This window comes from Dendrobium catenatum, unplaced genomic scaffold, assembly GCF_001605985.2.
Source record: "Dendrobium catenatum unplaced genomic scaffold, ASM160598v2 fragScaff_scaffold_911, whole genome shotgun sequence".
Classification (NCBI taxonomy): domain Eukaryota; kingdom Viridiplantae; phylum Streptophyta; class Magnoliopsida; order Asparagales; family Orchidaceae; genus Dendrobium; species Dendrobium catenatum.
The window spans coordinates 1228731-1255443 of NW_021319373.1; the positions used below are offsets into that span (position 1 = coordinate 1228731).

The window sequence follows — 26713 nt, forward strand, 5'->3', positions numbered from 1 at the left end:
AAAATTTACCTCGGAACTTAGTTCGTTAAAACTCCCTCGCCGAATAAGAAAAGCGAGCGGAGGCCGAGGCCGAATTTTCGGAGCCCACAACATTGAAGTAAACAATGTACTAGTATACCATCTTCATCTACTTCCTTCTCTTATTCATCCTCTGCAGCATCTTCCTCCTCATCGCAGACTGTTAGGTTGTAACTAATGGTCCTTACAACGGTGGCCTAGAGCAAACTCCTCATCACACCTAAAGCAAAAACCCTTGATCATCTTCTCCCGAATTTCTGACTCAGTCAACCTCTTGAAGTCTCCCCTCGTCGTACTCCATGACCTTTATCCCTCGGAGCTTCCTTTTGATTAGGCACCATTTGCACCTTTTGGTCCGAAAATATAGTGGTCGTGTGGTAGGAGACTCCCGAACTGATGTTATGGCTACTCCTCTCCAAAGAATTCTTATCCTCCACCAACTGGGCTAACTCCATATCCTCCCCTAAGCCACGTGGTCTCGGTACTCAAACAGCTGCTCTAATATTAGGCTTGAGCCCCTTCATAAAGTTCCCCTCTACCACAATCTCTGACTACCTTCCCAATCGGTTTGAGAAGTACTCAAAATTTTCCAGGTACTCTATCACTATCCCCTCCTACACCATAGCAAAGAACTGTTAATAGAAATCTCCTTCCCGACTGGTTCAAAAAAGTTCTAATAGACAATATTTAAACTCCCTTCATGATCGGATCAAATCTCGCAAATCTCTCCACTAGTACTGAGACAGAGCCTTCCCCTTCAAACATAGAGCAGTTTCCATGAGTTTTTCATCTTCTGTAAACCCATCTATAGCAAAATATTACTCCACCCGATAAATCCACCCGTGAGCATCTTCTTCCTCAAAAACCGGCATCTCCAACTTTCTCACTCTAGGATCGCTACCGCCTCAATTGCTTCTTCATCCTCCAGTATAGCTGGTGTTTTGATCCCTCTATGTTTCCCTCTCCCCAAAATCAGACCTCCAATATTCACCATCCCAATTTCCTCGCCGGCCATACCCTTCATCAGTTCCCCTCCTTGGAAGTGGCTCCAAAGGTGGCATCTCCTCTTCATCCCTCAAAATTGTAATCTCCCGATCCTCCCTCATCGTCCCTATATTAGGGTTTTCCTCGGGTCCTTGTCTAGTCAACAGCGTCTTTGCCTTTGATGATGTCATCTTAGCTTGAAACTCTAACATCTTTTCATCATCTCTTCCAAATTTGAAAATCTACCAAAATCCTTCCAAAATTGACAACAAAATCCTTCCAATTTTTTTTTTAAAGTCAATTAATTTGACACCATCAGGATAGGCTTATCTGAGTGTCATTATATCTTCCAGCTAAAATCTATATGCAAGCACCCACCAAAAACCCTACCACAAGTAAAAATGGAATACCCACCAACCAACATTTAATGATCAAATTTTCTAAATTTACAAGTTCTGAAATATATTTATAATATATAATCAACCACGCAAGCCATGTAACCAAAACACTTTTTAATCATTTTGGGCAATACCGTCCTAGAAGAAATTATCCTTATAAAATGATTTTATCAATTTCATTAGCCTTATCCCAATAACTTATGATTGATTTTATGAATCCACACTAGTTTCTCGTAAGTGTTGTATAACCATTCGAATCTACTTTCAATTGCATTATCTTTAATAAATATTATTCCCACATTTTCTCTAATATAATTAGACATAAATCTACTATTTCTAATTTTGTTATAGGTTCACCTTAACAATCTCATTGAACCAAAACTCAGACAAATACAATATCATTGGCCTAGTTGCAATTTTATAAAATTTGCATATAAATATTCATGATATCCTCTTATCACAAAATGTTTCAAAGGCATCTCTACATTTTAACCACTGGGCAAAAACTTTAGAAACTAAATCCTCATCAGTATTCCTATTCTTCTATATCATAGATCAAAAATAATGAACCCTATCATACCTAGGTATCATTTTATCATTCAATAATATTGAATGATAAATGTTGACATCACAAATAATAAAATATACATACCACAAACTCGATCTCTGAACAATTAATTTTAAATACTCTATCTTTTACAGATTTGAAGTCCTAACATTTTACATAATAAGTAATAAATATATTGGAAATTCTCCAAAAAATAAATAAATTGCATTCTTAAGAAATTCTAGCATATAAGTGAGCCTATGGAAGGACACCAAGTGATGAACTAATAAAGCAAAGGGACTTGAGATGCTTACCTTCCCACTAGCCATGAAATATATTTTATCACCTTTCTTTATAGTTCCATCAACAACACGAAAATAGACAATGACGCCTCTGTATGGATCATAGTAGCTACACAAACAGAAAGCATAGAAGAAGAAAATAATGTTTAACGTTTAACTGGTAAATAGAGCCAGATGCAAAATAGAACAGTTCACCATCGGTAAATTCTACAGTTGCAGCATGATATCATGTAGTCATAAATAAAGAACCAGTAGCATGAATCCATGAACAGAATAAAACAAAAAAATTCCATCTATGACGGAGAAAATAGAAAATGCTCCAGGGTTGGTTTATGTCCAGCAGCATTCCTGCCTGCATCAGTGTGCATGAGGATCCCCTTTGAAGGTTAAGAGCATTAGGAGCTGAATGTCTACAAAACTACCCGGTTTGAACAGATTTTAATGCCCTCAAAAGACTTCAAAAATTTAAGATCTTGATGTAGATTTAGGCAGCTAGAAGGGTGAGAAAACAATGAAAAAGATCTTTGTTTTCAAGAAACCATAGCTTCATCTTTGGCTCATAACAACAGCTTTTAAACTTTTTTTCCAAAGTTTCAATATGATTTTAAGAGATTTCCACCATTCTCTTCTGTATCTATACGCTACCTGAAACTAAGTCAACATCTTATTCAGAAAATCCTTCAAACAAACAAATCTAGATAGCAATACAAACTAGTCTTTAACATATGTAGTTCTAGATGAGAAAAATGGCCACATGATAAAGCTAAATACAAAAGGAAGGGAACAAAATTAAGATAGCAAACTATCATCAATATATTTCAAGATTCGAGCAATAAATACGCCAGCTTTCAGTTCTTCCCAGTCTAGCTTGTCTTATTATTGACATCCTGCTCTGCATTAAGTATACAGCACAGAAGCAAGAACAAAATGATAGAACTACTTAAAAATTATTATTGATTAGTAAAAGGAGAAGGAAGGACACGAGTCATGTACATGAGTGAGAGAAAGATCTGCTAAGACCTCATTTTATTGAGTAAACCTTGTTGATCCACCCAACTGTTAAACATTGCTATAGCCTAATATTGTTAAGATAATTTAAAAAGTCTGCTCAAGGCTCGGGCTTCATTTGATAATCTTGTGTGGTTGCAGAGTTGTGTTGTCTTTGGAAATGTGGTCGTCGCTTCTCTAACTAAAATGAACAAACTACTTTGCAAGTGTGTTGCCCATGATTGTGAAGTAATAGAGGAGGTGCACGCACAAAGGCTTTATGCTACGCGATTTTCACAAATATCAATTATTTTATATGTAGTGGTTTTTAAAAGAAAAGCATAAAAAAATATTTACAAAATGAAGCCCATTAAAATCCACAGGTACTCCGTAGAGGCTGAATAAAAAAAGTAGAAAACCAAGAAAGAAAAATTTTGCTCTCTCATCTTCTTTGCTTTAATCTCTCACCAAAAATTTCCTTTTTTTGAATTACTCTTTTCCCTGTTCTTTAACTGCCTTTGTTCCTCCGCACTAAGTATTCCACCGTGCTCCCTAAGTCAGCCTCTAAATGAACGAGGGGTATGCCTAAATAACTTCGTGTGCTTCCTCTAGATTTCTTTTTGGAAGCAAATTGCTCTTAGGAGGTTCTAAATATCATTGCAATTAAGGGATGTGCATGCTGGTGGATAATTTAGAAAGAATTCACATGAAGCATTTGTTCAGATTCTTGAACCATCTGCAATCACTATTTAATAATGAAATAATTCGTAATACACTGTAACATAGATAGCTTAGATTGTTAGGTCTGCATGGTAAAAATTCTAAGGGTCTAGTTTCAATTAATTGAATTTATAAACTATGAAAATGAAGCACAGACTGCACTAGATAAGAATTACTACATGGTCAAGATATTCTTTCAGGGGCAACCAAATAAAATGCACTTTAGTTCTGACCGGAAAGCAAAATATAAGTACTAGACATACCACAACTGTGTACGTAGAATTTTCCAATAAACAGAGGTTAATAAAAGATGTGAAATTAGAAGCAGAAACAATTAAGAAGATAATAAATGCACCTATCAAATATTAGAGCTCTGAGGGGACTTCCTGAGGTGTCCTTTGGAGCAGGAATTCTTGTGACAATTGCACGTAGAATTTCTGCTATACCAATTCCCTCCTGAACCAGACTTTGTATTATAGGCATGGAACAATCAATTCTATACTCCTAAAATAAACAAAGATAAACTAGTTTCCACCAGAACCAGGAACACATCACAATAAAAACAAACCTTAGCTGAACAATGAATTGCATTGCTACAATTTAACCCAATAATCTGCAAAATCAAAATCAACTTGATCAGTAAAATAATAGGTAGGAAAATAATTTGCAATGCAATTATGATTTACTTGCATGATCCGTACATGATGATGCAATTAATAGTAAAACGAATATATTCAGGCCCTTCAACCGCCAGACTTCCAACAGCCCAATAGTCTAGCAGTGTTTTCAATGATTAATTGAGATTTTTCAGAATTATGCTTGTAAAAAAAGAAGCTAAGGGAGTGCAATATTCTCGATGTCTCAAACAGATAAAGATAGAGGATAAACTAGGTGCGGCAATTTGCTAAGTAAGATAAATTTCACAAGTCTTTGTTTCTCAAGTCATGGGACTAGGTTAAATAAAGGTTTATCATAAACAACAGGAAGAACAATTTCAGGCTAAATGAAGCATGGGAGTTGCTTATGCCAGTTCTTTGCAGGACTTTGGTTGCTAATGGGACTGATCCCTATGGCAAGATGGAGACCATATTTGATTAGCCAGGCATTGGTTTTGGATACCCAGGAAATCTTTGTGATTGATTTTATTTTTTACCTATTTACTACAGCAGCTAGAATTTTTGTCCTTCGAATGATACAAATCCAGAACACTTCACTTAGCTGCATATATGGGATTCACTGGCTTGAGAGTTACCCTTTTTTTTTTTGAGAGAGAGTTAACCTTTTGGGATTATGATTATATGCAATGTGGTAGTTTTTGTCTAAGTCGCTACATAATTGTAGTTTTTGTCTAAGTCGCTAACATAATTTCGTTGCATACTCTGGGGTTCATGATTCCTACAATAACTTCTTATCACCGATCTGAGGAATGACTTCAATCCCAGCTAATAGCTATATTAAAGTGCTAAAGGAGCACTAAGTGAACCTCTAAACTTACTATTAGCCGACAGCATTCATGCTCCATTACTGGGCCAACCCTCATCCTGGTTGCTCGAACTTGGTTCTGAAGAACTTTTAGACAATTAGGACATTAGGATTGGCTTTTAATGTTGTGTCAGATTGGCAGACTTGGCCCTACCTCATCTGCCAAGAATCATAAAATAAAAACATGGCTTCGATAAACAATCTCTTCTAGAACTTTTGTAGCTTTTCAATGATGAGTGCCCCCTCAATTTAATGAAAATATGATCCTCTCAGGCACTTCAGCATGCCGATGATCCATACAACCAAGAAGTAACATCAATTTAAGGTAAATGCTTGCTTATGTCAGAAATCAAATGCCATAGCATCAATTGCATACTTGAAAATATAGCATCCACTAACACCTTAGCTTTTCTAATAATATCTCCTCAATTTGATAAAAATGTCAATTTCCTTTCTGCAATTTGGCACGCCAATGATCCAAATAACCTGGAAATAACGTTAAAGTATGAAGCGAGCTTCTCAGCATTTTTTAAAACCTAATTAAAGCATAGATGATATGGAATCATGTACTTCTACTTATGAAAGTGAATTTGCAAAATATATATGAAGCTGCAGTAGGAGGAGAAGCTAAATAATACATCCATGAATTCAAATTAAGAATACTCAAAAACATACCTCCTCAATCTCTTTGGCAACGCGATTTGGTTCGGCACCAGGTAAATCTATCTTGTTTAACACCTAAAGTACACAAATTTAAAATTTGATCAGTTTAAGAACCAGCGTGAAAAATCATTGAAGTATGGGCAGATGAAATATATATTCAGAAACAAAATTTAGCAAGGCAATGATGTTTTTACAGATACTCATATATTCATGGAGTCATGAATATGTCCTAGTACAGACAAACAGCTCAATTGCATAGACCAAGAGTATAGGTAAGGTTTCATTAACCAAAACATAAGAGTAAATGATGTATAACGGGTATGGGGGTTCATGGGAGACTCTGCTGTTTTGGGTCCGGGAAAGTGCCACATAGCAAAGGAAGTCTTCTTCGTCGAGGGTATAGCAGTTTGGGCTGAAAGGAATAGGTGGACAGCAGGTTGGTCTACTTAAAACAGCAGTTATAAGACTTCCAGTTGTTGTGGATGCAAGGGCAACGGCTGGAATTTTCTGGATGCAGGCTTGGGAGGTAGGAAACTCAACGTTGTAAGGGGTTTGGGAAGGATTTAGTGGAGGGAAATCAATGCATGAGCCTTAAGAAATTTCGGCCAGCAGCAGTGAGGGATATTAAACTCTTTCCAAGAAGAGACATTGCCATATGGAAAGATTTCCAGAAGAATGACTCGGTTGCACCTAATTAATTCAAAATCCAATGGAGGGAAATTTGAGGAGATTTGGAGAATTAAAAGAAGCTTCCTAATTTAGATTCATGAGATAGGAAAGATTTAATTAAATCCTTTCTCATTTAAAATTCAAATAGGAGCTAATTAAGGAGCTTTCCAAAAATAGATCTCTTAAATTAGGAAAGGAATTTCAAATTCAAAATGCTTTGACATTTGAAATTAAACCTTTCTAAACTAAGAGGAAAATATTATGGCAAGAATTCAAGATGTGATTTGTGTTTTGGAGGGAGGAGGAGAATGATGAGGCCGGCGGCTAGGGGTGAGAGGGAGGGAATTAAGGAGGCTTTAATGCTTCCTTAATTTTGAGGGTTGGATTTAGAATGAATTAAGTCATCCTAATTAATTCAAAATCCAATGGAGGGAAATTTGAAAACTTTCCTTAAATAGATTTTATAATTTTTGAAAGAATTTAAATTTTCAAATTTGGGGAAATTTGAATTCAAAGACCAACTAAATTATTGCAATCCAAAATTAGGAATTATCCAAATTAGACTACACCCCTAACCCGACCCGATATGAAACCATAATGCGAGTCCCTCCCAACTCCCGTCGTCGTCGTCATTACTTTCAATCCAAATGCATAACTGTGAGCTCCCCTTGTCGTCGACGTTGTTTCCAATCCAACTACAGAACGACGAGCTCCCTCCTGTCATCATAGTTGCTTTCGATCCAACTGCAAAAGTAGAACAACGAGACCCTCCCGACTCCCATTATCGTCGTTGGTTCCGATCCAACTGTAGAAGCGCTGAAGCAGAACGGCGAGCTCCCTCCCATCGTCGTCATTGCTTATGATCCAACTGTAGAACCGAACAACGAGCTCAGCTGTCATGAGTTCCGACCCGACAGGAAGGAACGTCATTGAAGGAGGCAAACAATAGTGAGAGAAGAGGAAAAGCAAACCTTAGTCCCTAGCCTAGGCCTACGCGTGGGGGAGCCAGGACCACGCCTTCACGAGTGCAGGCGAATTGGCGAAGGAATCGGATCTGGGCGGGGGAATTGGGTCAAATCCAGGTCAATTTCGATTTAGAGGGTTAACCCAGACCCAACCCGATTTTTCAAACGGATTGATTTTTTGAACCTGAACCCAACCCGTCTGCCAAACGGGTTGACCCTAACCTGAAATATTTGGGTTGGATTTTCGAGTCTTGTCAAATATTGACACCCCTAAATAAAAGTCGCCACATCTCTCTCCTAAAAAAAAAAGTTGTCATATCTCTTGTATCTCAAATAGTTTCTCTTTTAAATACATGTCAAAGATGTGCTTTCAAGATTAACAGTAATTATCTCATTGACAGAGGGCTTGGTGCACAAATTTAACTAAATGGTTTAGAGGTACACAACATGGCCACTTACCATTTAAATGTGTTTGATAGGACAAATAAAAACTTGAAGGCATGGCATGACCATCAGATAACTCATGAGTTTCAGAGTAAATGAAGCACATCTGACGAGTAGAGTTTTGGTAAATTTTGCAATAGAATTATGAATTTACTAGCATGAAAGTTGGTCGTTCTTGCTATTTGATTGATTTGAGAAACTTGCTAGTACAGGAGTTAATTTTATTAATTAAATTGTGGCTTATATCCAAAACAAGGCACAAAAGTAGGACTTAAAATCTTTAGCATGGGAAAGGACCACCAATGGGACTTACAATGTTGAATGCAAAGAAGACCCGTAAGTAAGATTTAGATTTATGGGCTCAATAGATTTGTATCAACCCTATTAATTGAGTTGGCGTTTACAACCCTAAGAAGGCATATGAAAGGAATTTACAACCTTCGTAAAAAGCCCAGAAGTGGGACTTTTAACTTTGAAAACATAGAAGGCCCAGGTGATTAAAGTTTGATGTCGATGAAGTGCGAATTATACCATACATATTAAGGTTGTGACTCACTAGAACCCTTGGGTCAACTACGAATCAACAATGATCCTTGATTGATATGTCTAATTAATCAAATTAATGTTATAATTTTGAGGCAAAGGAGCCTCATGGGCACGAGGGCACATTCATATTACAACTAGTTAAAAAGAATGCATCTTGGGTTTCATAGTAATTTGGGCAATTTTCAAAGCAGATTAGAACCCTTGAAGTATTGGTATGTTTCTTTTTCAATGTGACAATACACATTAATGCACTAACATGAATAATAACAATAGTTTGTTATTTAATTGTCCTTTGAATTATTCATATGAGCTCCTTATTTTAGTATTTCTATAAATGTCCTATAATCTTGGCACCCCTCCTTCAAGCACTTTTGAATATTTAGTAAATTGGCCTAAATTTTATAAACTCATTAACTTCAATAAGAAATGAAACATGAGTGGATTCATGATAAAATTTATAGTTGATAACTAGATACAATTAATGAGCAACTTTAACTTTATTAAACATTAAATGACACAATAAATTCAATGACATCAATATTATATCAAATTGAATATATACATTATGACGATACAATAAATAAGTGAACAAAGCTATCCAATAATGCTCATTAACCAGTTTTATCGAGCTCCACTCTACCCACCCCCATCTTCATTAATTCAGAACCAGCTTGGATAAGAACACAAGGTAATTTTCCAAATCTGCGTACAATCAACCTAAACAAAAGCCTATCTCGCCTCACACTTTTTTATTTGAGCACAACATTTCATTTCAGATTCCAATAAAACCTAACTTCTACAGGAAACAAGTCAGACCATAGCCATGCCTAGCTCAAGCCCAAAACATCTTGTAAACTTTAAGGTGAAACACATTGGTGTCCAGCTTTTTAAAAAGAGAAGTTTAAAATCAACTTGTGTTTCTTTTAGATGAACCTTTAGACCTCGAAAAAGTGGAGAAAACGAGTAAATTATTTTAGTTGAATATTTTCAGATCAATATTAGCATGAACCAGCTACTCTTATCCATTCCCATCAAAATTTGCATGACCTAAAGGTTAATTAATTCTTGAGCATAAGTTATAATGTCCATTGGTTCTTTGTGAAAGTGTAGATCGAGTTATGAACTAACATAAGACACAAATAATTTATCATTGTATCATTTATAATCTCTATGCAAAACAGATTATAACTGCATTAGTACTTTTTTTAACACTGTCCAGAGATGACAACAAAATTTGGACAACAATAGGCTCTTGATAGTATTCTTGTGGCTTTTCTGGTTAACTAATCATATAAGCAGGCATATACAGCACCCCATAAAGCAAAGCATGAAAACTCCTGAAGGTTAAACCGTTAAAGCCAGGCGTTCAAAGCAGTTTCATGATGACAAACACAAGAAAGATGACTTACATTAATGAAATCTAAGCTTCAAGCTATAAGTAACATTAAAAAAAAAAGCTATAAGTAACATAAGTCAAAATTAGACAGAAAATATTTTGACTTCATAAGCATTAGAATGCTATGGCTTACGAATAATTAGCAAATATAAAACCAGAATACCACTCAGAATGTACAAAATGAAGCATGCTGCCCATGAAGGAGAACCAAAATTGGAAAATTATGACATAAAAAAAATATAAAGCGAAATTATAGAAACTACTCACAGGTATAATTTCTAGGTTGCTTTCTAGAGCGAGATAAACATTAGCCAATGTCTGAGCCTCTACGCCCTAAATTAAAACAAGCCAACGGGAGGTCAGTATATGCTATAAACTGGAAAAACTGAACAAATTAGCAATGAGATTCAAACTAACTACTCAGTTAGGAATAGCACTAAACCATAGCATATAATCTATTTAAGAGATTGAGAACTGCTGCGGAAACTTACTGGTAAAAGGAAAGAAAGTGCACCTGAGAAGCATCTACAACTAGAAGGGCTCCTTCACAAGCTGCAAGAGATCGTGATACCTATACACCAATTTGTAGATTGCTTCAATGAGATAAGCAAAGAATGCAAACATAAGCAGCGAATACTCTCGTGATTTTAAGAATTGAGCTAATTCTCTTGCAAAATCAAGCACAGGTGGTCAAAGCCTGCCAAAGGGTACATTAAAAAGCTTTCCAGTTATAGTTCATGATAGAAGTTACAAGAAATTATTAAAACCTGAGTAACCAGGTTCTAAGAAATGTTCTCTGCCAAGAATATACCAGCATTGGATGAAAAAATGGCGGTAAGAGTCATGGAAAATACAAAAGTATTGCAGTGACCATACAAAGAAGAGGACATATGCACGTTAATATATTTATTAACTAGCTTAAACATTAGATGAGGATGCACTCTCAATAAACAGGATGAGTTATTCACCAATTGGCATAAGCTGTTGAACGCACATAATTTTCTGTAAGAAAAGATAACATGAGTCATGCTACGCCCACCCAATTTATAATCTATAAGTCGGAATTGGTTTTTTGAAACAGTTGTGTCATGAGGATTGATTTGATGCACATTAAGGTAAAAAAAAGTAAAAATTATGTTGAAGTTAATAAAGATTTGAATGATGGAGCGTTGACTAGTATTAGTGGAAATTGTGGAGTAACTAAAGAGTCCCACTTAAATAAGCAATAGAGAGAGAGCATAAGACCAAGCGAGAACTTGTGAATGCATGCACCAGACAGAAGAAACCAACCTCAATGAGCTCTTGAGCGTGACAGGATGCTAAGCAAAATGTGAACCTTTCTCTTTGGAAGCTCAAGTAGAAGATCATTTAATTCTATTTTCTCATATGAATCTCTTGTCTATAGCCATTGGGGATCTCAAAATGACATCTTCTATTTCTCCCCACCACCGGTGTTCTATGTCGTCACCAAATGTGAATTCATATTCCGGATTATTACAAAATGAAGTCGATTCAAGGAGCTGGAAACTCATTATTGTTCCTCCTCTAAGACTTGAATTAAGGTAAACTAAAAGCTAATTTAGATTTCCTTTTTTTCTTTCATGAAAATAAATATATTTAAAAATCTAGTCTAGACCTCTATCCCATCAACAACAACAACAACAACACCAAGCCTTTATCCCACTACGTGGGGTCATCTATACAAATCATTTTTCTCCATTCTCCTGTTAAGAGTCAAATTCCTATTTAAATCTAATAAAGAAAAATCATTTCTAATATTTTCTAACCAAGTCTTTTTAGATCTATCTCTACCTTTCTTAACATAAGTCAAATCTAATACATCTACGCTCCTAACCAGGTCATCGGAAGGCCACCGTTTAATGTGACCAAACCATCTAAGGCGACTCTCTCTAATCCTATCTTCCACTAGAGCTACTCCAACATTTTCACATATATGCTCGTTTCGTATCACGTCTCTAAGAGTGAAGCCAATAATCCACCTGAGCATCCTCATATCTACTACACTTAACTTAATATTATGCTTAACTTTTAATAGCCAACATTCTGCACCATAAAGCATTGCAGGTCTCACTACCATCTTATAGAATTTTCCCTTAAATTTGAGGTGGACTTTTCTATCACACAGCAAGCCCGATGCATTCCTCCACTTTAACCATCCAACTTGAATTCTACTAATAATATCCCAATCTATTTCACCATCACCTTTGTATAATAGACCCGAGATATCTAAAATGTGTACTCTTTTTAATGATTTGATGGCTCAAAATTACAATCCTCCCACTATATTTATTACTATTAAAAGTATACTCCATGAATTCGATTCTAAATCTACTCAAACAAAAACCTTTAAGCTCTAAGGTTGACTTCCTTAATTCAAGTTCTCCTTCAACTCTCTCTCTAGCCTTATCAACAAGAAAAATATCATCAGCAAAAAGCATACACCATGGTATATTCTCTTACAAATATCTAGTAAGAACATTAACGGAAATGTGCTTAAGGCCGATTCTTAATGTAATCCAACTGAAATAAAAAAAATAATTGGTCAAACCACCTTATGTTTGAACACAAATAACAACTCCAGCATACATATCATTAACGACTTGAATATAAGCATTATTAAGCCCTTTCTCCCATCAGATCAAGAAATTCTAAAATTAGTTCTTTTTAATTTACAGAGACATTTTATTAGGGTTTTGAAGAGGAGGAAGTAGTTGATTTTGCAAAAGGAAGGAATGAAGAAGAAGAAGAAAAATAATTGAGGAATGTATAAATCAGAAAATTTAAGACTTTGTCAAGTAAATCTGATGGTTAAAATATGAACATATGACATACATTATTTTTCATATTAGGACATAATTAAAAATCTAAAATTTAATAAAGAAGTTGCAATAAATTAATCAACTAATTTACTGAAGAAAAAATGGAGTTAAATTTAATTCTAAGTTTACTCTAAGAATATGTTCAGCATTAAATTAAACATTTGAAAACATTAATTATGGTTAGGTATTTGAATAAAAAGTATAAATTAATTAAATATGAATTATATAGTTGAATAGAATAAAAATAAAATTAAATAGTAAGATATATATATATATGGTTTAAACAAATTAGTTAGCATAAACAACTTAAATAATTCTATGCAATTATAGTTGTAAAATCACGACTTTTTTTTTTTTTTTTTTTTTTTTTTTAAAATTTTTTTTTTTTTTTTTTTTTTGTAAAATCACTACACTATGTTAAACAATAAACTAGGCTTAAGTAAAATATTATTAGGTCAGGAAAGGAAAGGAGAGGAATATGAAAAAGAGAAGTATAAAATTAAAAAGAGGATTTTATATAAATTAATCGAATTAGATATCATATATGTGAATTTTTTATGATTAAAGGATGTTAAAGGAGCTGACATATACGGACTAAGTGATGAGGTTACTGAATAGTACTTACAAATCTCGATGTGGGTGATTATATTTCCAAGTAGTATAATGTTTCCTTTCTTCTAGATAGATTGCATTTAATTATATGGTTATAATTCCTATTCATCTATATATATAAAATGATTTATTCTTATCATACCATAACAGTAAACAGTTTACACTGATTTATCTATCACAATAGAAAATGATTATTCATATTAGAATAAATAAAGTATGTGTCTCAACACTTCGCAACAACTAGGTTTATTATATTATGCAACGGTTCCTCATAAAATCATATTGTATGCTAAGAAAAATGCAAATAAAATTATATATATAAATGAATGTTTGAATGTGAATGTTGAAGGATGAGAGTCACCTCTTATGGTAACAGTTGGGGTCACTAATATACCCACACATTCAAGACTTTTATCTTCTACCTTAGACAATAATAGAAGTATGACATATGCCATGTTGCACCGACTGCAAGGGATATATCAGGCGTCTTTCCATCTCAGACAATAGTGTACCGGATGCATACCCCGCTTTGCTGACTAGGCTCATATCATTCAAGGGTGAGTTAGATTTGTGAATAGATGATGCTCCAAAGAAGAATGTATATTAAGTATTTATTAAGATATGATAAGCTCAATTTATGTTGAGGCTCTTAAAAGCAAGGTTTATGTTGTAATTCCATATACGTATATCATTTTAACCCTTAAGCATTTTTTTTGTCATAATTGTTATTCAAATGATAAAACATTCTATGATTTCCTTACAATTTAAAATGATGACTAGCATGCACGTTTTTTTTTCATTTGAGCTAATATGATTTAGAACTGTGATATACCCATTGAATAACATTTATAACCCACACTTGTTATAAAATAAACATATAGAGGAAAAAATTTGTGATCTGAATGTGAGAGAATGGAGTTTATGCAACGCCAATGAGGAGCTACAAGTAACAAGTATTTTAAATTTATGGATGTTGAAATAACTATAGCAGATCTGTAGTTATTTTGGAAATATAATAAAATTTAAAAAAAAAAATTATGTATTTAAAGTTGTTATTATAAAGAAAACTTATGAACATGCTTTTATATTATTAAATGTTAGTAGATGTATTTTAAAATTTTATCCTCTCGTCTATTTTTGTCTCGATATTCCAAACACCAAGGTTGGGTTGTGAACATATCACCATAAAAGATCAAATAAATTGAGTTGCATCTTTACTTTATCTTTGAGTGACCTTGTAGTGGGATATTAATATACTTTCTTTTAGCTAATAGGTTAAAACATTTGAATAGATTTTACAGTTGTATTTAATCTTGTTAAAACTCAAATTAGAGTTCCACAGAGAGGATAGTATTTGACTACCAAAGTGGAGCATATAGTATGTTCACATTGAACCTGAGTGTGTAGAAAAATCATACATCTCATATCAGAAAACACTTTTATCTCAGATACTAAACATATAAAAAAAATAAATAGTAAAAAAATCATATATCCCATGTTAGAAATACTTTTGCCTCCAATACTAAATCTAAGTGTAGATAGTAAGTTATGGTATATTAAGTCAAAGGTTCAATATGAAACCATGTTTAAGATTCATCTAGCTTGATCTGGTGGATCTTCCAACTAGATTTTAGAGCTATCTTAAGGAGTCATCAGTACGTCTCAACCCAAGTATATGAGAGTTGATTTATTTTCGTTGTTCGATGTTATTTTGGATGCAAACGCTCCCTGCACAAGAAATTCTTTTGTTGTAAATGTAAACTCCTAGTTCCAAGCATGAAGCATGAAGGGAACTACTGGAATCGTGCAATGGAGATTCAGTTCTCATATTTTCGTCTATTCACTCCATCTTCCCATCTTTTCTACGTATCTGCATTTTGTGCTTATGCTTAATATGCTGCCTACTTGGATGTGTGCTCAATGATTTGCAATGCATCCAAAACTAGTGATTTAGATCAAGCAAAATTTGGAAGGTACTATTAGAAGCATAAAACTTTATCTCTTATAGTTCTACTCTTCTAGGGTTAGGGTAGAATGTTGCAGTACAGTTTCTTCCCGTTTCCTTTATTAATTTCATTTCATATTTCCATGCCCTTTGCTTTATTGGTGTTTATCTTTGATTTATTCTCAACTTGGATGAATAATTAGTGATTGTCAATACATACAAAACTAATGATCTAGTAAACAACGGTTTCAAGGGACTAGAATGCACAAAATATTCCAACTTCTAGATTGAGGGGTTCCCAAGCTTTTTTCATTTCATAATTCTTTAGTGTTCATTTTGCAACTAGCATTAGATTTTAATACACTTACCATTAATTAAACATGCAAATAAATAATTACATGACATCTTGATATGGTTAACAATAAGTAATTATAGTAGAGATATTAGTTCATATATTTAAAAGGAAAAATGTTTTAATTTTGCCAAGAAAGTTATTTTTCTATGGTACAGATTAGGTCAATCAAATGATAAATCTTAGGCAGTTTAGAGATCTCATCTCACGTTTCCCCATGTCAGAACCATCCCTCCAATCATAATCATGTGCTTTGTATCAATTATAGGTTATTTATCATACTTTTTTAGGACAAAGTATACCCTGGAGAATAAATATTTAAACTTTTTATAAGATAATTATGAAACTAAGAACTCAACAAACTAACAATCAACATGCACACTACCAAACGTTTTAGTGAACTTAACAAATCTCACTATATTTTTTTTCGTTTAAGATCAAGCAACAGATGATAAATTGATACATACAAGGAAATGAGTTTTTGAAGTATCCATGCCACATCTTGCATATATTCCTCGGCGCTAAATTGGCATTATTACTTATGTTAACAGACTAATCTAAACGTTCCTATACACAAGTGCTATATAATATGGAGTTTATTCTAGTTGTTGTTGTTGATATATCTGACAGTGGTATCACAACTCTGGGAGAAACTTCCCTATCAAATATCAACAATGATTTAGATCACCAATTAAAATAGCTCAAGCTCCTTATGATCTTCTGATTGTAAAGGATGTTGGTGATCCATAATCTGAACAGTGATATACTTATGATAGAACTATAGAAGTCTCCCGGGAACCAAAAACCAAGTGGATAAAATATTTCAAAATACCTGTAATAGAAAAAAAAGTTTTTCTTCCTTCACCAAGGTTTACTAGACTTTAAACACCACGTAAAAATTTGCCTAACGACTTTAACACACTTGACTTGTGAGGAGCAAATGAGGCTACTCCTCAACACCTAGATGGATACTCTCTCTTGTGATTGGTATCTTTTATTCCTTGTAGTTTAGTGAATACTTTGTCTTCTTACTCCTTATAATTGCCTAGTTATGAAATTTTACTTTTATAAAAGAAATGTTGCAGTATTATAAACACTCACGGCCATCCTTAACAGATAAATCTAAACATTCAATTACACAAGCTAAGTCATCCACTGCATCTTTCAAAGAAAATACTAAGAGAGCTAAATGATTGAGCTTAGCATACCTCATATGAGAAGTCAACGTGGCCGGGTGTATCAATAAGATTCAAACAATATGCTTCACTTTCCAACACAAAACGCATTCGGGCTGCCTGTTATCAAAGGTAAACTTAATTTTTTTACTCAAAAACAATTTAACTTAAAACAAAAATGGTCTAAGGTGCACTTTAAACCTGACCTTAAATGGACAAAAAAAGATATAAGTTGACCATAAGTTTAAGAAAAAAAGAATAAACAAATAAATCTACGTTAATACATATTGAAAGTAAGATCAAATCAGAGAATTGATGTAGCCAAGCATAGCGGCAGGCATCAGCTTTATATTGATCTAAACTAGTAATTGTAATATGCTAGGATTACTAGGACCCTTGTAATTATGGAACAAGCAAAGGACCAAAACCTATATAAAATACCTTCCTAAAGCTTTGACAATCAACTACAGAATATAGTTTATTTGATACTGAGTGTTTTAAACAAAAACTAAACTAATTATGGAGGATGGTACAGAACACTAATAAAGATAATAAAGGGACTCTAATGCATACTAAGCAATACAGCATGCTTTCTGATGATGTTTACTTCCACAAACAGGAGACAAGATTTACGAATAAAGACAGCGCCCATAACTTGTGGATAGCAGAACAAACTGACAATCGCTATTGATAGGATTTGAAACAATATAGACAAGCGGATTACAATGTACAAATGATATAACATAATAGGTCATACAAACTACGCCTATTTAAAAGGGTGGTAAGCCATTTCATATGAAATGATTTATGGCTTGACACAGACTCAACAACCGCAGTTGTAATTAGCTTTGGAAAGGAATCAAATTATAAGAATGTGCCGCATGAACAGAGATATACTTTGTCATTTAAAAAAGTTATAATTAAAGAACTTAAACAAAAAAGTAAGTTGAACCTACCTGCAATTTTATAGTGATTCCTCTCTCTCTCTCCAAATCCATGTTATCCAGAAATTGCTCTTTCATCTCCCTCTTCTGGACAGTACCAGTTAATTGTAATAATTTATCTGCTAAAGTTGACTTCCCATGATCTATATGAGCTATAATACAAAAATTTCTGATATTTGATATAGGAACCTGTCCTAACACGGAAGAACAGAGGATGTTAGAGAAATAAGAAATGGAAGCCACTAAGCAAAGATCAGACAAGCTCATAAACTGATATTGAGTAATTTTCTAAAATGACAATTCATCTGACAACAATAGCGCATTAAAATATGCATTTTAGATTCGAAATTTTCATCAATAAGAAAAGAAAACAAAAAAGGTGTAGTGTGTCTAAATGATGTAAATCCAAAATCCGAACAGATGCTATGAGAACCTATTAATGAATTCTATATTAGCAGCTAAACTTATGTTTGCCTCTTAAAATTCTTATTTCAAGAGTGTTAATTTTTTTTATGTTATTAAAAACAAAAGAAATGGGGGTGTTCTACCTACAAATTGGTGTGCCAAACCGCTAAAGATATTCAAAATAAAAAATCATATCTTGCTTCCATGTTCTTCTAAATGCTATTCTTGATAGATTTGGTAAAATTTTCTACTAAGATGCATTTATGCGTATTATCTCTGAGCCAATAACTTTGTCTATGATATATTCCTAAGCAATTCTCCTAATTAATTTCAACCGTTCAATCGAGGACATCATGACCATTTTCATATAATAAGATTCAAACCAATGACGCAATTTATAGCTCCTATACTACTTAACTGTGTCAAGGTTCATGCTAACTCTCCAAAATGAACTTGATGAAGGACATGATTAATAGCACTAATATTAAATCTGACTATCTGATACAAATCATTATTGGCACCAATCTCAAAGCCAAATATGTTGATCCAACCAATTGATCTGAATCTCCAGTACCACTAATATTGAGCCTATGGTTTCCATCAATTTGCACATTATTAACATAATAATGGTTTAGCATGAATTTGGAAAATGAAATGTCTTGATTATGTACCATTCGATAAACCAAAGCATTAAAATGCCAATAATCAAGAACTTTAATCCAACAAGCATCTTGAAAGTGACTTGCCTCATATATCCATTGTACATTTTTGCCAAAAGACCAAAAAAATGCATCCTCTAAGAATCTATAATACCCAACCCCCAAAAACCCTTTATAAAAAACCAACCCCCCCCCCCCCCCCCACAAGGGTTAAGGGGTAGTGATCACCTCAAAACTCTCACAATTTCTCCTGAATACTAAGACTAATAAATTAGTTTCAACTCTGATTCAAGCACGAAATTAGGACAACCCCTAATTTTTTGCAAGCAAAAGCAACTCTTCCTAGGATAAAAGAAATTACATAAAATACCCAAAAAATGACAAATTAGACAAATTACAACTTTTATAAGATAAAGATGACTCTTACAAACTTTGACACAAACACACACACCTAAAGTTGCTTGCCAATCGTCGAGAAGAAGGATACAAGTGGCGTCAAACTTGCAGATAGAAGAAGGAGATTAGAAGCCAAGACGAAGAAGGCATAACTCGCAAGTTATTCTAGAAGAAGGAGAAGAGGATACATAGCTCGCAAGCTATCAATCAAAACCCAAAGGTTTTCTTCCAAAAATTACTTCATCAACTCTCTTTTATTCACCAAACATCACATATTTATAGGACTTAAGAGGGCAACCAAACAGTCACCATAATCTCTAATTAAATCAATTAAAAGGAGCAATTGAAAGGCCAAAACTTCAGTCCAAATTTCTGTCAAGAAATCTGTCCCAAAACAGCACAGGAACCGGGAAAGAGAAGCCACGGTAACAGAGCCAGGAAGGGACCCGAAGAGCCAACACAAAAACCTGGAAGGAGAAACCACAGGAAGGCGGCCAGGGAGCAAACCGAGCAGGCAACACAGGAACCGGGAAGGGGAATTCACGGAAAAGCAGCCAGGGGGAAAACCGAAAAGGCAACAAGCACCTAGCCTTAATTCACGGGACAGCACAAGAAGGGGAAGAGGCTGACACGGGAAACAACCAGGGAAGGAACCTTTTCATATTAATGAGCTAGCACCATGAAGACCCCAAGATTTCAGCTCACAACCAGAGCAGCCAAAGCCCAACCCGAGAGCAACCAAGGCCCAAACCGAGAAACAGTAAGCAAGTATACAGACAGAATCTTTATCAATTTGAAGTCCTCGAGAAATCCCCACTAAATGAAGCCCTGAAGAGAGCCTAATTTTGGACAATGTCATTACTAAAAGTCCTCATAAGCAGCTACCAAAGAGTAATCCCCAAATAGGTAAGTAATATAGACATAAACTCTGAATGTTCATAGTCCTCGAGACACCACCCAATGAGTGAGGCTGAAGCCTAGCATTATACAGGCTACCAATGGAAAGCTCTGATAACAACTCCTAATAAGCAAAATTTCAAAGGGGCGAATGTGTAGATTCTCTAACTAACCAAAGATTTCTAAATAGAGTCATAAGCATTTGCATTGCAACTAAAAATCTATCCTTATAGAAATTCAATTCAATCTTAACTCTACCATAACATACTAACGTCACCAGGTAAAGCTTTAGCCAATAATTATGAAGGACAACAAAATTCCTTTTGTGAATTCAAACATCCTAGCCAAGGTTGTAACTATAAAGAACTCTTTAAACCACAAAAGAGCTGTGATCGCCAAGACATCAGAGCATGGCATAGCCTTATTTGGATTTTTTTAACCTCAATTAATTATCATTGTCATCAAAATCTTGACTCACACCACAACAACCAAACAAACTATTTTATTCATACATAATCGAACCTCCTAAATTAATATTTTCATGTGAGTAGATCTAAAACAAAATATATAGAGTGTAATTTTAGCAGTAATAGATCTAGTGGGGTACTGTGACTTTGGGTGATAAAGACATTAATAAGAGTACATGTTTTAGATATCTCGGGTGAAATAGGTAGGGATGTTATAAGTCGATTCAAATTGGTTGGCTGAAGCATCAAGCTCGTTGTGTGATAAAAAAAATACCCCTCAAACTTAAGAGAAATTTTTATAATATGGTGGTGAGACTGGCAATGCTTTATGATATAGAATATTGGCCATTAAAAGGAAAGCATAAAATTAAGTTAAGTGTTGCAGAGATGAGAATGTCAGGTGGATAAGTAGCTTCACTCTTAAAGATAGAATGTGAAATGAGTATATACGTGAAAAGGTTTGAGTAGCTCCAATTGCAAATATGATTAGAGAGAGCCACCTTAGAAGGTTTGGTACATAAAACGTCGGTCTTCCGATAACCCGGTTAGGAGAGTAGAAATGTTAAGAAAGATAGAGGGAGACCTAAAAAGACTTTGTTAGAAAACAATAGAAATGACCTCTTTTTTTATTAGATTTAAAATAAATTTTGACTCTTAACAGGACAATGGAGAAAAAGGATTCATGCAGCCGACCTCACGTAGTGAGATAAAGGTTTGATGGTTGTTGTTGTTCTATAGTTGGTTCTCCTAAAACTCAACCACAAGGTATACACTCGAATATCATATTCAAAAATGGTTAAAGGGGATTCAATTCGAACAATCTTCTTATAAGGATGATCTAGCTCAAGTGTTGGCCAGACATATAAAAGGAAAAGCCTGCTAATGAAGGACATTAACCAAAATAACCTCCACATCAAAGAATATGATAGCTTGAGAAGTCAATTAAAAATACTTCCAATTTTTTCGCAATGCATAATTAGTCTATTTTTGTATTATTTAATATAATAAAGAATTGAATGTCAATGGCATTTATAATATTTATATTTTTAGTCATGTAATGGTCTATAAATTAGTCATCTCCTTAGGTTGTAAAGAATCTGAACATTTGAATGAGGCAAATTGAATTTTTCTCTCATATTCTATTTCGCCTCTCTCCTATTTAGATACCCTCTTTCACACTCATTTTCTGAGTTTCCACCTTATTCCAAAAACCCTAATCCAAGATTCTCCTAAGCCCTCTTAGTATTTCCTGTTTATCTCTCTTATTTCTCGTTGGAATCATATAATGTTTGGTTTTGTGTGTATCTCACTTGATTATGTGTGGTGTCTATGTTTTGAACTTGATGATTCTAATGATATACATTAAATATATATGCACGTGTTGACGGTTCCAATCTGGTGTCTACCCAACCCAAGCCTTATATTCAAATTAGGGTTTTTGAGAATAAGTCGACATCACTTCCTCTACTTAACATTCAAATTTCTTGAAGAAATTAAATGTTAATTCAACTCTAACATATGTACATCAAGTTCTAAGAGGGTCACAAATGTAGATGCTTCGTCTTATATCAATATTTCATTTATCCTTCAAAGAGAAGAAAGCTAATATTATGCTTATAATTGCATCCCGACCACAAAACCCTCATAAGCATCCAAGTTGGGCTTACACGTACACCCAAATAAAACTCCCATACAATGAATTAGACCAATGTTTAGCTCCTCGGCGGAATATTATTCAAAGATTTCATTCTCAAATATAGCCACATTGAAGATTCAAAATGAAAAGGTCATATTAAATTACATTGGGTATATAAAGACTATTTAACTCCACTATATATACGAAGACTACCCAATAATGTCAAATATATGGAGACTACTTAACTCAACTGGGCATATAGAAACTACTTAACTCCACTGGGTACATATTGACTACCCAAGTCCATCAGATATAAGAAGAATAACACAATCTACCAAACATGGGAAGACTACTCAGCTCCAACAGTTATATGAAGATTACCAATCTCTACAAAATAAATAGCTTATGTTATGGATGGACCTGTATTTAAAATAAAATATCAACAAAAAAATTTTGACAAATACATATCTTCATACTAGTGCATGGTTGTTGCATTCAAGTTCTCCGACATGACCCTCCTAACAAATGAGTTAATGATGTCACCTTGTACTAAAAGAATGATGCATGAAGCAGGTCTATATTGAAATCTCAAAAATCAAGCCATCTTGTTGTCTAAAGACTAATTCACGGAGTGGGTTTGGGCTGAAATCTCAAAAAGTCAAGTTCATTATTATCCCCTCACCATCAAATGAACAGTATGAAAAGGGCATATGCATATAAGCTAAAATATCAACACCCAAGTTCACCACTGTTGCATTGCCCCCGAACAAAAGATGCACAAAGGATTCTAATATAGATACCCAAGTTCATCACTGTCACCTCACCACTGAACAAACATGTGGAGTGTCTGAGATTGAAATTGTATGCCTAAGCTCACTATTTCCACCTCGCAATGGAGTGGATATGGGTTAAAATCTTAGCATTCAAGCTTACCGCAACCACTAAGCCCGCCAAGCACTAAACATATGAAGGGGGTATGGGTATAGTGACGATCAACCCACCATGATCATCTCTAACATCAACAAAGGAAAAAACAAAATTTTAGAGGTACAAGTTTAAGCGGGGCTATGGGAAGATCATAAATAGCCCCAACATCTCCTTGATGAAGGTACAATGTACCTCCATTGGGGTGGTAATGCTGAACCACTTAGCACGAATAATGGGGATGTCAGAGTCGTACACACTCTTAGACGGTCCAACATCAAGGTGTCGTGACTGGTGGCATTCATGGTGAGATTGGGCTAGGCTAGGTATAGACTATTGCTTGGAACTTTTTTAGTTTTTTTTATTGGGTTTAGGCTTCCCTTTTTGAATTCGATAAGGGCCCAAATAGCTTTTTTGAGATCTAATCTCATAGAGCATTTTGGGAAAAGTTTAAAAAGTTTTACAACATATTTGGAGTCATACTCAACAAGTTTATGCAACAAAATTCATACCATGATCCTAGGAGGACATCTATCGTACCAACATTCATACATTGATTATGGCAGAGGGCCTACATTCATACCATGTCGTGAGAATACAACTATTTATTTTAGGCTAAGGAATATTTTTAACTTTTTACAAAGAATCTAAATGGGGCAACAATTATGATCCTAAAAAATAGCACACAATTAATTCGAATCATTCAATCAAAAGTGAAAGAATTAGTTCTTTGATGATCTTCGTGCAATTAGAGGAAAATAATATAATTGTCCATCCACCTCCTACACCACTTGATCGTCTAAAAATTTGAGTTGAATGGCCCAAAGGAAGCACATGTTCAACAACATGAATTCGGAGTGTTGGCATGAATTTGACAATCCCATTCAAATCATCATTGGCACATATCTCAAGTCCATTGATATAGATCCAACCATCTTCTTTAGATCTAATACACTAATCATGGAGAGTAGGGTCTCCATCGATCTGCCCATTATTGACAAGGGGATGCTGGTCTAGAACAAATTATGAAAATGATGTAGAGTCCTTTCGATCAACTGCCCTCAATCAAGGAAAATTTCAATCCAACATAATATCAAAGGCAATGTAGTCCATCCATCCACCATTTGACTAGCCAGGATACTTAAATTCCATACCAAATGCCTATAAATACCCTCAAAGGTGCCAACTGTCAAGGTAAAAGAGTTTTCTTAGAACTCTCACTCTGTCAGCGCAAAGAGGAGACTTTCTTAAATTGATTTCAGCTCTTATTCAATTTCAAGTACAGTTATTCATTTAAGTGTCGAAAGGTCTTTCTTGGAATAAATTCAAGGGTTAGCCTGCTATCCTACTTTACCAAAATTCTACTGGCACCACCAAAACCGTTTCCCTACACCTCGATGTTCTGATCAACGATTCCAAACCTAGTCTACTCCTCTAATATCCTACGCTTGAATCCAAACGAATTTTGTTCTCACTAACATCACCTCGAATACTCGTAAATTGAAAATGCGCACGCAACTTGTCAACTAAGTTTCTAATAAATCCATTTTCTTGCAAACCGTGTCGCGCATAGAAACCCGCGATGATAAATAAGAGAAAGAGATCCAATAGGCCACGTACCTTCTTCAGTCGATCGAAACCGACATCGTAAACGACGATTTCAGCGCCGAATGTACCCTTCGGCTCAGTTCCGGCGGCGGCTCGACTGAGGATTCCGTAAGGGCACCTACCAGTGAATAGTTCTGGACGATAAGCCCTCCGCTGGAAAAGGTGAAGTTCGCCGGAGAGAAATAGCTCCGGCATGGGTAAATACCTAGCCTGTCGGGATTCCGGAGGCCGAGTAAAGAAGGTTGAGGGGCGGAAAACACTCGTCGCCATTAATGGAGGGAAAAAAAAAGCAAGCGATTAGAGTGACTGTATAGCCCGCCTATCCACTCGGTTACCGGATCAGGGAAACAATAATGGTAGCAAACCGCGCTCATTTTTTGCGCCAAAAATAAATAAATAAATAAAAAGGCAATCTAATGGCAGTGTTTAAGTGGATATAAAATTATTTGTTAATTATTTACCTAATATTATTTATTTAATAAATAAATAAAAATCAAAATTAATTATTAAATTTCTTAAAATATCTCTATAGTTGACGCAACCTAGGGCTGTAAAAATCAGGTCACAAGTGAGGTTCGGGTCCAACTTGGAACCGACCCGGAACCAATCCAACACTAGCTGACCCGACCCGAACTCGACTCATTATTTAAAACATGTCATTTTCTGGGATCCGAACTCAACCCGCTTCGAACCTGGGGTGAATCCAACACAACCCGCCAACCTGTTGTCGTCTTTACTTTCAATCCAACAAAAAATGGTGAGTTGCCGACTCAACTTAAAGGAGTGCCGTCGAAAAGGCAACTCCCTGCCTTTCGAGTCCCATCGTCTTCATTACTTTCAATCCAACTGCAGAAGGACTCAAGAAGAACGGAAAGCTCCCTCTCGTTATCGTCGTTGCTTCTGATCCAACTCTAGAATTGAACATCGAGCTTAATTGTCGTGACTTCCGACCCGACAAGAAGGAACGTCATCGAAGGAGGAAAGGAATGGCAGGAGAAGAAGAAAATCAAACCTTAGTCCCTAGGACCCTAGCTTAGGCCTGCGCCTGCGGGAGCTGGGACCACGCCTACGCAAATGCAAGCGAATATGAAGAGGAATCGGGTCTGGGCTAGGAATCGGGTCAGATCCTTGTCAATTTTGCGTTAGCGGGTTGACTCAGACCCGACCCGATTTTTCAAACAGATAGATTTTTGGAACTTGAACCTGACCCGCTGCCAAGCAGGTTGACCATAACCCGGAATTTTTGCGTCGGGTTTTCAAATCGGATTAAATATTGATACCGCTAATACAACTGAATTGATTCACGATCTATTCCTAAGGAAAACAATATTAAGTACTATATTGAACCTAAATCATGTTCTCCCTCTCTTATTTCTATTTTGATTAAGTTTCTTTCAATATTTTTCTTTCTTCCTTGTTTCGGTTAAGCCATAAGCTAAACATATATGATTTGTTTGGACCACCCATATGATTCAGTTCAGCAATTTTCTATATAAGTTGTAGTCTAGTCTTTGGGATTATTTGCAAACTGTATAAATAGGATGGCTAACCTCAATTTGAAGTGGTGAAGATAATAAAGTAAAGTTACTTTTTTTAAGCCTTGGCTGATTTCTTTATCCTAGAAATCAAATCCATGTGATGGTTTTTATGTGTTCTTGCTATCTTTTATATTTATATTCTAGATTTTTAGTTTTCTCTCAAGAATTCTTCGATGTCATTTGGTATTAGAGCC

The 26713-nt window shown here is 35.0% G+C and overlaps 1 protein-coding gene across 3 annotated transcripts in view; it reads right to left on the minus strand.

The window, feature by feature from the left end:
* The window catches only part of LOC110109788 (translation factor GUF1 homolog, chloroplastic), a 37488-nt gene extending 12145 nt beyond the window's left edge, over positions 1-25343 (minus strand). Inside the window, exons 1-9 of one of the 3 annotated variants that reach the window (XR_003701630.1) lie at positions 24994-25343; positions 18002-18178; positions 17079-17165; positions 10636-10692; positions 10389-10454; positions 6114-6176; positions 4525-4569; positions 4312-4412; positions 2262-2358 (exon numbers count right to left, since the gene is read on the minus strand). Coding sequence is in view for 2 of the 3 variants with exons in the window: in XM_020840989.2 (XP_020696648.1) it covers positions 2262-2358; positions 4312-4412; positions 4525-4569; positions 6114-6176; positions 10389-10454; positions 10636-10692; positions 17079-17165; positions 18002-18178; positions 24994-25251 (951 nt within the window). In the remaining variant the exon portion in view is untranslated. The remainder of the gene's footprint in view (positions 1-2261; positions 2359-4311; positions 4413-4524; positions 4570-6113; positions 6177-10388; positions 10455-10635; positions 10693-17078; positions 17166-18001; positions 18179-24993) is intronic. The other 2 variants (XM_020840989.2, XM_028697303.1) reach the window with 2 other exon arrangements.
* Positions 25344-26713: the final 1370 nt, after the last annotated feature.